Genomic DNA, 12,565 nt, shown 5'->3' with positions numbered 1-12,565 from the left:
TCTACATTTTCAGTATCTTTGGAACCAAAAAGATTCAGGCTGTTTCGAAGACAGAACACAGAATACTGTATAGCACTATATTTAGATTGAACAGATTAAACACTAAATGCCAATAGAAAGGGCACCAGAAGAACACAGACCTCCGCCGGCATACATGAACAAAAGAACATACCAATAACTCCCAAAATGAAATACAATATATAATAATGTCATGTGGTTAAAGAGAAATTGGTTATTTAATAGCAACAAAACCTCTTGGTTAGGCTTAGAAAAATGTCGTGCTTTGGGTTTAGAGTGGGTGAAATGGTACAAGATTTGGTTAGGTAAGAATGTATAAAAGTTACGGACGTTTAAAAAAAAAAAAGTCGACTTTGACGTTTTAAAAAAGGACTCATTTTGAGTGATAATCTTAAATGTATTCTTCTTCCTTAATCAGATGGATTTGATTGTTTTTAATATTACTACACCTTTCTTCCTCCTATATGTCATAATTACACTATAGGGCATGTCTTATCTTACACATGGCTCACTGATACAAAAGCAATACAAGAGACAACATAACTAAAGCTGCTTCTATACTTAAACCATGATGTGTGTACCCATCCACTCCCCAATTGAAATGCTACAACAATCTCACCAATTTCCTGAATATCATGGCAGTAGCTTTTCTGTAATGCTGATGAGAAACAGACAAACCACACTATTTGAAATCCAGTGACAAAATCAAGGTTTCCTAGGTTTTGTTTGTTTGGAAATGGCTTCCAATCAAAGCAAAAAGTCAGGAAATATCCGTCTCTTTGTGCATTTTTCTACTATGACAAATCCTGCAACATGTGTTTCTGGCTCACCTCTCTGTGGAAGTGTAACAGAGGGAACGAGTGGTTCTTGTGAATCTGACAGTGTGTGTGTGTGTGTGTGTGTGAGAGGCTTCACACTGTCTCCTTTGATGCATCACTCTGTGTTATTCTCAAGCGCTGAAGAATGGTGAATTTAACTCCATGTGACAGCTACCTACTTCAATTCCCCGCAGTTTCGCTGCTGGAAACCTCGACCACGCTCGGTTTCTCGCAAAATCCTGGGGTTGAACCAAAATCCCCTCTCTTGCGTCATTTTCACTTTTTGGAATAATCTGCAGGTAGTTTCATCATCCTGAGACTAAAGAGTGGAAAGTCCGGAGAAATGATGTAGCCCGGGTCAGAAATGTCATCAGGTTTAAAAAAAGGTTACAGATGTTGACGTCTTAGCGCTCAGCTAAGGCTGTATGAACAAAAAAAAGTCAGGGTCATGACTTCTTTCAAAAAGCTTTATACTCTGACGGTGTTTTTGGTGGGTAATCATCGCTCTGTATTGACAGGATGAGTGGAAATACTTTCTCCTTTCACGGTTCAATATAAGAGCCGGACTGCAAAATCAATTCATGTGGCAGCGGCTCCTGGAGACGGCTGCTAACAAGTGTTCCTTCTATCTACCATAAAAACATGAAATATCGCCTCGAAACATTTCAGTTTTTCAGATAATAGAAAACAATGTTTTTTTACTGTTTTCTTATTTGTTATTTTTCTTCACATATTATCAGAATCTTTAAAAATGCCCAGCGACCCAAAAAGAGCCGTCTGTGAAGAAGTATAACAGGATTTCAGTTATGCGTCAATATATATTGATTGTAAAAATGAATTACACAAGCAAATATCTCTTCAGCTTAAAATGGTGTTAATCCCTTAGTAGGAATATACGAGTTTTCTAAAATGTCATTGCTTCTGAGTCCAAATTGACCTTAAATAATCGTGTCATAAATGTTATCTATATAGAGCTCAGTGTTTCCCACAGAATTTGATTCTATTTGTGGGGGCACCGCACTGCACCCCCCCCCGTACAAGAAAAGCCAAAGGCCCCTTAACCTACGCCTCCACCCCCCCCCCTCAAATAAGTAAATACATGTGAGTTCATGGCTACTGTAGACAACGTTGCTGTTGCTCTGTGTTGTGTTGTTAATGAGTGAGACACACCGGAGTTGAGGATCTGTGGGGTTTATTCTCCCAAAAATATAATTTACAATTTAGGCATTTAGCAGACGCCTTTATTCCAAAGCAACTTGCAATGACCTATTACAGGGACATTCTCCCTGGAGTAACCGAGGGCTAAGTGCCTTACTCAAGGGCACACTAGTAGTGGTGTTCCAGGCAGGATTTGAACTCGCAACCTTCTGATCATCAGCCCACCCTTCTATCCATTAGACCACCAAAAAAAAAAAAGAATAAAAAAAAAAAGGATAATAATAATGATTTTTTTTTTTTTATGAGATCCATTTGTGGTGGACGATATTTAATTGTGGCGGCCCGGTGAGTTTTGAGGGATTTAATGCCATGTTTAACATCCTTTGCATGCTAAACGTTTGCTTAAAAGTACATCAACCACAAAGGAACAAGTGTTTTTTTTTTTTTCAAACAGCTGACTCACAGAGCAACAATGCTGAGTTATTCTTCTTGTGTGTGTGTGTGTGTGTGTGTGTGTGTGTGTGTGTGTGTGTGTGTGTGTGTGTGTGTGTGTGTGTGTGTGTGTGTGTGTGTGTGTGTGTGTGTGTGTGTGTGTGTGTGTGTGTGTGTGTGTGTGTGTGTGTGTGTGTGTGTGTGTGTGTGTGTGTGTGTGTAGGAGTTTGTGGATGTCAGCCCTCAGGAGAGGAACTGGAAGGGCATCGCCATCTCTCTGCTGGTGATCGTGGCCGTGTGCTCGCTCATCACCATGTCCGTGGTCGTCCTCACGCCCGGTATGCTCGCTAATCTACTGCTATTCACTCCCTTGTTTGTCATAAAGCTGTAAGAAATAGACCGGATCTGACTTTACGCTGTTTTCTCTTAGCTGAGCTCCCCGGAAACAACAAGTCCAGGCTGACTGCGGCGGATCTGTACAAACCAGAGTTCAGCGTCCACAACCCCGAGGCCACGTGGATCAGCGGTGAGTCCTCGGATATCACGAGAAAAACTAGAAAAGGGCACCCAGTGAGGAGGAGATACACCCAAAATGTAACATTTAATAATGCCTCATTTACACATTTAGTCGTAAAATTGCAAAAAACGCCCAAGTATTCAGATTGGTCTCCAAAAATCTGAGGATATTTAATAAGTAAATGCCTAGTTTGCATATTTAAACGTAACATTTAAGATACTACTGCTAATCATCCTAATGGTAGTAATCTGCTGGGGAAGTTTATGTTGAGATATATTAGTTGCACAATTCACCAGTAGTGTCTAAATTCATTTCAATGTTCAGCACCTCAACCAGGCTACATTCACATTGAAAAGGGACAGTTCCAGCCCCATGGACAGTTCCAGCCCCATGGACAGTTCCAGCCCATCTGGCTATATTTACTCATATATCTGGCGTTGAAAGCCAACAATTCTTAAAAGAGTTACCGAGTGACTTAAAGTGCCGCTAACATGCTAATTGACAGCATTTGAGAAGCCTGAAAGCAATATACAGTATGGCATGTGGTGACGCTTGCACTACATTCCCCAGAATCCCTTTCAACAGGCTCCTTAAAACAGCTGTAAACATTTAGCACCCAGCTAGAAGATACAAAAATAGCAAAGACAGAGAAGATCCTTTTTTGTGGTTAAGAACAAGTGAGATTCATGCTTCATTTTCCAATAACTTGCAGTGCATTCTGGGTATTTTTCACTTAGTGAGCTTTCGTTGCTTATGAAATTCCACTCTCACAAGATGTAGAATGTGTTGATCCCACCCTCCAAAGGGACATCGTCTTGCATTGAATGAGGACTTTTATGAGCGCGTTCATTGTGAGAAGAAGTTGTTCATTGAGGCTTCACGGAGGAAAATACGTTTTTCATACCAGGGTGTTTTCCCGTTAAAGTGGCAGTTGAATCATCATGCAGGAAGTGTCTGCAGAGAGGCAGAGACGGAGGTGATGGAGCTCAGGAGGAGGAGAGGACAGCGCAACATTGTGAGGAGAGTGATGGTGATGTAACAGAGGAGAAGGGAAACAGTGACTTTGAGAAGGAAGTAACAAGGTGACATTTGGGAAGCATGATGAGACCGTTTTTGGTATTTATATCTTCTCAAAGGGACATTTTTGAGATATTTTAGCAGGTTTTGTCAGATTTGGATAGAGATGGTGTTTTAAAGCTGCTAAATATTTAAATAAATACAGTTTGGAAACTTTTTCTCTGAACAGAATTAACTCCAATGGTCTGTCGTTTCAGAGCGAAGCAGCACTGACTTGTGAAAATATGACTTTAATAAAAAGCATATATTGTCCAGATACATTTCAAGATGGACATATTCTTCCTACCAGGGGAGCAAACACAAGATGTTTGGGGTAAAAGGTTCAGAGCATTGTGGGAGGTGCACTAGCAGAACATGAGAATCTCTCCACCTGAGCTTTCATTACATGATATTAAAACCATCTATTCACCAAGAATACAGTCTATGAAGAGAGCAGCTAGAAGTCTGCACGAGTGAAGGAATGATCTTATAGGAGATACAGCTTTGGGGAATCCATGATGCATTCAGGGTCACATGCACGTTTCATATGAATATTGGATGATTGCGTTTGTAATGCGTGAAAGTACACTTTGTTAATGGTTAAATTGAATAAACATGAAATAGACATTCAAATACAATAATCATAAAAAACTGAAATGCAAATCATTTAAACTGCACCCACATTTAAATGTATGTACATTGCTATGCTATAAAGATTATATTTGAAGTAAACCTAAAATATATAAAAAATAAAACATTTAAAATAATTTAAATATAAAAAATAAAAATAAGTTTGAAACATTTTACAAATCTGAACATATATATGTTCATGTTTATATGTTCAGATTTTTCTTTATTATTATTAGATTTATAGTTAAAATACAATTAATATTGGAAATATGTATATAAATACAAATATGTAGTTAGGAGCTATTTGATCTCTTTGGATGACCTCAATCTTTGTTTTTTATATATTTCTCTTTTATTGTTCACTACACTTCACACACACACACACACACACACACACACACACACACACACACACACACACACACACACACACACACACACACACCACACACACACACACACACACACACACACACACACACACACACACACACACACACACACACACACACACACACACACACACACACACACACACACACACACACACACACACACACACACACACACACACACACACACACACACACACACACACACACACACAGATCTGCAGTCTCAACACAGATGGCCTCGCAGTGTCTTGGTGAATCAGGAGCAGCTTGTAGTGACTCGGGGTCAAACACCCTCCCACAGTGGGACAGACCATAGTACAGAACATAATAATAATAAACCAATGTTCTCAATAAGTGCTGATTTATAATGCTGTGCAATGGTCACTTAGAAAAACCCCCAGCTTTAACCTCGATGCTCCTTTTGCACCGCTATACAGTCCAGTCCACTAAGATTCAATAAATAATTAAAATATCCGAAGCAAACCAGTACAGATACATTTATAAAAGAGCGCTGAATGAGCTGAACTATTACAATTAAAATTGTACCTGTATAAAAATAAATAGTCCTTTCATACTGTACTACTAATTCAAACCTTGTATCCCTCGTAAAGCCGCCTGAAAACCCAGTTCTTTTGCTACTTACTTATAAACATAAGTAAATTAATGTAAGACATGTTTGCTAGAAATTAAGTTTATATTTAATTATTCTGCAGAACTATTTATGCTGTTTTAAAATGATCCAATTCCACCTTAGTTGGCATTTAATTCAACATAATTAAAAACGCTTTTTATTGCCAAATCAAATGTTTGCCCTGAGTGATTGATTTCTACTTTAATATTCTGCCTGTAGCAACAAAAGAAATATAAACGTTTACATTTGTATCCACTTAAGGTGAGGGAAAGATTTGTATTTCATTCTTAAAAATTGAAAGGAGGTGTTATTTATTATTATTATTATTATTATTATTATTATTATTATTTAAGCAAATCCACAATCTTTTCCTTGACCTTTTCACCAAAGTGTTTTTTTACATGTGGAACATAATTGGAAAATATATCAGAATTGTATAATCATGACTCTTAGGGAGACTGGGTTGCTTTTCAATTTTTTTTTCTATTGACTTACAAGATAAAGCTGGTTATTTAAAATAACCGGCAAAAATTATAGTTATTTATGCACTCCCACAAGTGCACTGCGTTCCTTGGAGATGCAGGAAAGAAATGGCGGACTTGTGTCTGCGCAGTATATTCAAAGCTCTTTAAACATGTTCATCATCACAGCAGGAGAAACGTTACTTCCTCTCGAGTTCTTTGACCTTCTCCCCCCCCCCCCAACGATCTCCCTGCAGGCCAACACCTCCTCATTACAGTTTCCTCACATGTTACATAAGAAGGAGGTGTTACAGCACGAGTCTCGATATGTGACCGAGCGCTTTACTGTGTCGCCACGCAGAGAGCAATCACTCCTCCACATGTTCCTGCTCACTTACAGGTCTATCTCCATGTGTGTTAACTGGCGTCGTGACAGCGTGGCAGATTGTGTTTACATTGAAGAAGAGGGAAAGGATGAAAGAGAGAGAGAGAGAGAGAGAGAGAGAGAGAGAGAGAGAGAGAGAGAGAGAGAGAGAGAGAGAGAGAGAGAATAGCAGCTGTGGCTGGAGGAGATCAACAGAGAGACGATTGTTGTCAACGTGACAGGCACAGAGTATATGTACTCATGTATTATACAATGTTGAATAACAGAGTATTTTCATTTGATTCTCCTTTATGCTTCGACGTCACCACATCTTGGAAGCCAGCCTTTACCAGTATGTTTATGTTTATTAAGGATCCTCATTAGCTTTTGCTCTCGACAAAAGCTACTCTTCCTGGGGTCCGACACTTAAAACAATACAACAATAATACAACAATAATACAACAATAATACAGCAACATTTAGGACATAAGTCCTGACATCATTAACAGCATTACAAACAACACCAATATCATCAACAACATGCGATCAAATACAATTAGGGTTCACAGCTCACAAGGGTACATGGTCATTAGTAGATGGCCCTTCAATCTCTTCTTGAAAGAGGCTCTGGACTCTATTTCAGTAAGGTAGTTTGGCAATGAGTTGCATTCCTTTATAGCTCTATAAGACACAGAAGAGTTCAGAAGATGTGTCCTGGGTTTAGGTGCCAGTAGATGGCCTGATGTAGCTTGTCTAGTCTTATGGTCATGCTCGTCTCTTGTGTAAACTATTTGATCATAAAAATACAGTGTTTTTTTGCTAAATTGGACATTTTTTAGAAAAGTGATAACACGAGATTGCAGACGTTTCTCAACTGGAAGCCATGATAGGTTTGTATGCATAACTCCAATATGAGTGCGCGTCGAACAGTGGAGAGCGAGTCTGGCAGCCTTGTTTTGAGCTATTTGTAATTTCTGTAAATGTGTTTTTGCTGCTGATGACCATATGACCGGACAGTACTCAAGATGTGACAAAACCAGAGACTGAATGACTTGTTTCAAAGTGGTTGGTGTTACATACTTTGTACATTTTCTCGCCACAGCTATGCTCCTTCCCATTTTAGTTACGATACTGTCAATTTGCTTTGTCCACCGTAAACCAGAATCAAGAACAATGCCAAGCAACTTAGTCTTGTTGACCTGTTCCACTGGCTGACCAGCCAGTGTCAGGCTTATTGAGAATTGCTGCTTAACATATGTCTGGATCCGAACACCATTGCTTTTGTTTTTGCAATGTTGAGTACCAGTTTGTTATTGTTGACCCAGTCTGCCATGGTATTATCTGAAAGCTTTAGTTACTCCATGTTATTATTTTATACTACAAATGATTTAACATTGACAAAAAAATGATAGGTAAAGATATCCAGTCGCAGTATGTGAAATTATTTAAATGAGCTCCACCTTTACCAGCTTTGGAGAACACTGCATCAATAATAATAATTTCTTGAATGTGATTCTGAAATGTGTCGATTTAGGTATATTTGTATGCTTATACTTTGTACTTTTACCATAGTAAGATATACTTGCGCTCCAACACATTGTACTAGATAGGCTAAGGGGCGGGACATCTCTAAGCGGTTGACCAATCGCAACAGAGCCAGCCAGCTAACCAATCAGAGCAGCTCTGGTTTCAGACAGAGGGTGAAAAGAGGTGCTGCAGCACAGGCAGTATGAGAAAAATAAAAGATACATGTGACAGTAGAGAGGCTCAAATATGAACCAGAAATGGGCATAATAGGGCCCCTTTAACGATACATTCGCAGTACGTTTTCCTCCACTAAACTGTTGCTTTAACGGTCAATTCAGGGAAGTGGAGGATTCAATATAACACCTTTCTAAAGACTTGAACAGAAACCCCCTGCATGCTGCGTCCTTCAGCTCCACAGAGAGATGATACTAATGACTCGGCCTGTGGCTTCTCATTATGGCTCTGCTCAGGTTAGGACGTTCTCTTTCACACACAGCTGTATGTTTCAGTGTGCTCGTGGGGACCTTATTTAACTCCCTAAAGACTGGGACACACATTTGATCTCGACGGGATTCCAGATCACGAGTTTCACCCAGTTCTGCTGCTCCCCACAGTGTTACGCCTCATTAGCGCCTTTCAGCTCAAAGGGCCTCATTCACTGGATTGGTCCTTGGAAAAGTCAGATTCATGACTTTTTCCTAAACTGCAGGATTGTTGGCACCTTATCATAATAAATCACAGCGTCCTTGCAAATTAAAAAGTTGTTTCATGTATGCAGGGCAACGCAACGCCAATCCAAACAAGAGCATGAGAGTGCAGGGACACAGAAAATGAAAAGAAACGAGAATTAAGTCCAGAATATCAAAAGGAAAAAGGGTTGAGCGTCACACTTTAAAAAACTTCAATAGATCTGCAGGAAGAGAATGCCAAACAAGTTCACCAATGTGTAAAATAACACAAAATGCTAAATAATACATGTTCAGCTCGCGGCCTGCAGGCGTTTTCAGCAGATACAGCTCCTGCTTATAGCTCAGTGTGCAAATCAGATGTTCTGAAACACCATCATTCAGATCATACAAGTCATGAAGTGATGGACTGCATCCGTTAGCCGTTAGCTGAAGGCTGCATTACATCACCTGGGAGAGCCAGAATGACTTGTTTTGTGTCGCAATAATGATTTTTTTAACCCAACAGGGTCAGCTGTCCCATTACTTTCTGTATTTTACGAGATTGATGAGAATGTTGGAAAATTACCTGCTGACATGTTCTGTGGTGTAAATCTGGGCTGTGACAACAAGTATGATTTAAAATGTACTGCCGGGCCTCCTGGAGGTGTTGTGGTTATATTTTAAACACATCTGAGGGAAATTGCTCCTCCCCCCTACCTCTTCTCTCCTCTAACCTCACAGTCTCACGCCTTATTTAACAGCACAAGAGACACTTGCAGAGGAAAGGCTCGTCCTGGCACTTCAAAACTAAATAATATAAGAGATAATTAAGACATGAGATTGCAGCTCCTTGAGTTTAAAACCAGCGCTGAATCTCATTATGATGATATTCCCAAACCTGTCAGGTAAGCAGAACAAAACAATCACAACACATCGGCACCGTAATCTGTTTCCTGAGTAACACCGCCAGCTCTGCAGAGGGAAATTTAGAATAAACACAGAAGATCACATCCTGAGTATTGGTATTATTGCTAGAGGGTGAAGAACAACATGTTTGAACACTTTGTTTTAGTTTTTAGATTGGATGAGAAGATGACACCATGTTTGATTCAGTTCAGCTAAAACCTGCAGCCAGTTAGCTTAGCTTAGCACAAAGACTGGTATCAGATGGAAACTGCTAGCCTGTCCAAAAGATAACAAAATCCACGACAAGCACCACTTAATCTCATTTCAGTCAGACAACTCTCGTGTTTCTTTAACTTGTTTATTAGAAGCAGCATATAGTTGAGTTTGGTGCCTAGGCTCGGCCTCATCTCTCCACAGATATACATAGCACGATGAGTGATGATTAAATAACTAACCCCCCGAGCCTACAGGTGGAAGCTGGGGTGGTGGTGGTGGGGCAGGCAAGCAGCAGCGACGTGGAAGTCGCTGCAGCAATAGCAGCAGCAAGCAATGCAGAGAGAGATCTGGCAGGTTAAATAGAGCGGCTTATTAAGGAGACTCTGTTTGGTTGGTTGTAGAGTGGCAAGGGGGCGTTATGTATGAATGCAGCACAAGTGCTCGAGTTGACTGCCTGAACTAGCTCGCAGGCTTCGCCCCATTTATGAAGTTATTTCAAGTCAAAACCCCACTCAAGTCGGTAACTTCACACTAAGAAATAGAAATCCAGTCTGGAAAAATAGTGTTTCTCATTGGTATGTGATGTGGTGCGCTTTACATATTTAGATCAGAACAGTAGTGAATTTAATTTTAGATTATTTTTTAGTCAATATTAAACTGCATTGTCAATTATCTTAAGTGGAAACCGTTTGTTCTAGTTCAAAAACACGTGATAAACGTGAATTTAAACTATTAAAAAACACAACAAAACTAAGCATGATTGTTACGTCATATAAGTTACAGATGTACATTTTGAAAATCTATTTTTCACTTTTTAAACGCCGGACACAAAGTACACTTTTTCTTGGTTAAAGTCAGTTTTACCCATCCATCCTTCCGGTTCAGAAACATGTATTATATTTTGGCACTGAATTGACAATGGATTTTTACACGTCTTACACTTAAGATCAAAACAACGTTTCTATTTTTGTTGAATTATAGCAATCAAAATATACATGCTTTTAATGTACTACCATGAAGGCAAACCATCATGTTCTCCCACTTAAAAAGATGAGAGGCCTGTAATTTTCATCCTAGGTACACCTCAACGATGAGAGACAAAATGGGGAGAAAGAATCCAGGAAATCACATTGTCTGATTTTTAAAGAATTTATTTGCTAATTATGGTGGAAAATAAGTATTTGGTCGATAACAAAACTTCATTTCAATACTTTGTTATATACCCTTTGTTGGCAATGACAGAGGTCAAACGTTTTCTGTAAGTCTTCACAAGGTTTTCACACACTGTTGCTGGTATGTTGGCCCATTCCTCCATGCAGATCTCCTCTAGAGCAGTGATGTTTTGGGGCTGTCGCTGGGCAACACGGACTTTCAACTCCCTCCAAAGATTTTCTATGGGGTTGAGATCTGGAGACGGGCTAGGCCACTCCAGGACCTTGAAATGCTTCTTACGAAGCCACTCCTTCGTTGCTCGGGCGGTGTGTTTGGGATCATTGTCATGCTGAAAGACCCAGCCACGTTTCATCTTCAATGCCCTTGCTGATGGAAGGAGGTTGTCACTCAAAATCTCACGATACATGGCCCCATTCATTCTTTCCTTTACACGGATCAGTCGTCCTGGTCCCTTTGCAGAAAAACAGCCCCAAAGCATGATGTTTCCACCCCCATGTTTCACAGTAGGTGTTCTTTGGATGCAACTCCGCATTCTTTCTCCTCCAAACACGTCTAGTTGAGTTTTTACCAAAAAGTTCTATTTTGGTTTCATCTGACCATATGACATTCTCCCAATCCTCTTCTGGATCATCTAAATGCTCTCTAGCAAACTTCAGACGGGCCTGGACATGTACTGGCTTAAGCAGGGGGACACGTCTGGCACTGCAGGATTTGAGTCCCTGGCGGCGTAGTGTTACTGATGGTAGCCTTTGTTACTTTAGTCCCAGCTCTCTGCAGGTCATTGACGGTCCCCCCGTGTGGTTCTGGGATCTTTGCTCACCGTTCTCGAGATCATTTTGAACCCACGGGGTGAGATCTTGCGTGGAGCCCCAGATCGAGGGAGATTATCAGTGGTCTTGTATGTCTTCCATTTTCTAATAATTGCTCCCACAGTTGATTTCTTCACACCAAGCTGCTTACCTATTGCAGATTCAGTCTTCCCAGCCTGGTGCAGGTCTACCATTTTGTTTCTGGTGTCCTTTGACAGCTCTTTGGTCTTGGCCATAGTGGAGTTTGGAGTGTGACTGTTTGAGGTTGTGGACAGGTGTCTTTTATACTGATAACGAGTTCAAACAGGTGCCATTAATACAGTTAACAAGTGGAGGACAGAGGAGGCTCGTAAAGAAGAAGTTACAGGTCTGTGAGAGCCAGAAATCTTGTTTGTTTGTAGGTGACCAAATACTTATTTTACCGAGGAATTGACCAATTAATTAATTAAAAATCCTACAATGTGATTTCCTGGATTCTTTCCCCCCATTCTGTCTCTCATAGTTGAAGTGTACCTAGGATGAAAATTACAGGCCTCTCTCATCTTTTTAAGTGGGAGAACTTGCACAATTGGTGGCTGACTAAATACTTTTTTGCCCGACTGTACATACAGTATAGCTCTGTGTGCTTAATGCTGATTTTCTTGCTATTTTTACATGCTGTGTATTCATCGGGTCAATGTGGCTGTGTATTATTCATGGAGCCATTGTGTTGTTTTCTTAATGTATCTGTAATGTAAAGCCCAGTTTGTTTACATCACATTAAGCCATGGATGAAGGGAACATCCA

General features: G+C 40.1%; 1 protein-coding gene across 5 annotated transcripts in view; it reads left to right on the top strand.

Annotated features, from left to right (window-relative positions):
- Positions 1-12,565, top strand: part of LOC117539320 (inactive dipeptidyl peptidase 10-like) — a 58,896-nt gene that overhangs the window by 17,605 nt on the left and 28,726 nt on the right. For all 5 annotated transcript variants that reach the window (XM_034205450.1, XM_034205448.1, XM_034205449.1 and 2 more), the window contains exons 2-3: positions 2,650-2,764; positions 2,857-2,952. In XM_034205450.1, the coding sequence (XP_034061341.1) occupies positions 2,650-2,764; positions 2,857-2,952 (211 nt within the window). The remainder of the gene's footprint in view (positions 1-2,649; positions 2,765-2,856; positions 2,953-12,565) is intronic.

The sequence above is a fragment of the Gymnodraco acuticeps genome, unplaced genomic scaffold (genome assembly GCF_902827175.1).
Source record: "Gymnodraco acuticeps unplaced genomic scaffold, fGymAcu1.1, whole genome shotgun sequence".
NCBI lineage: Eukaryota > Metazoa > Chordata > Actinopteri > Perciformes > Bathydraconidae > Gymnodraco > Gymnodraco acuticeps.
This window is presented reverse-complemented; position numbering and strand designations above follow the sequence as displayed.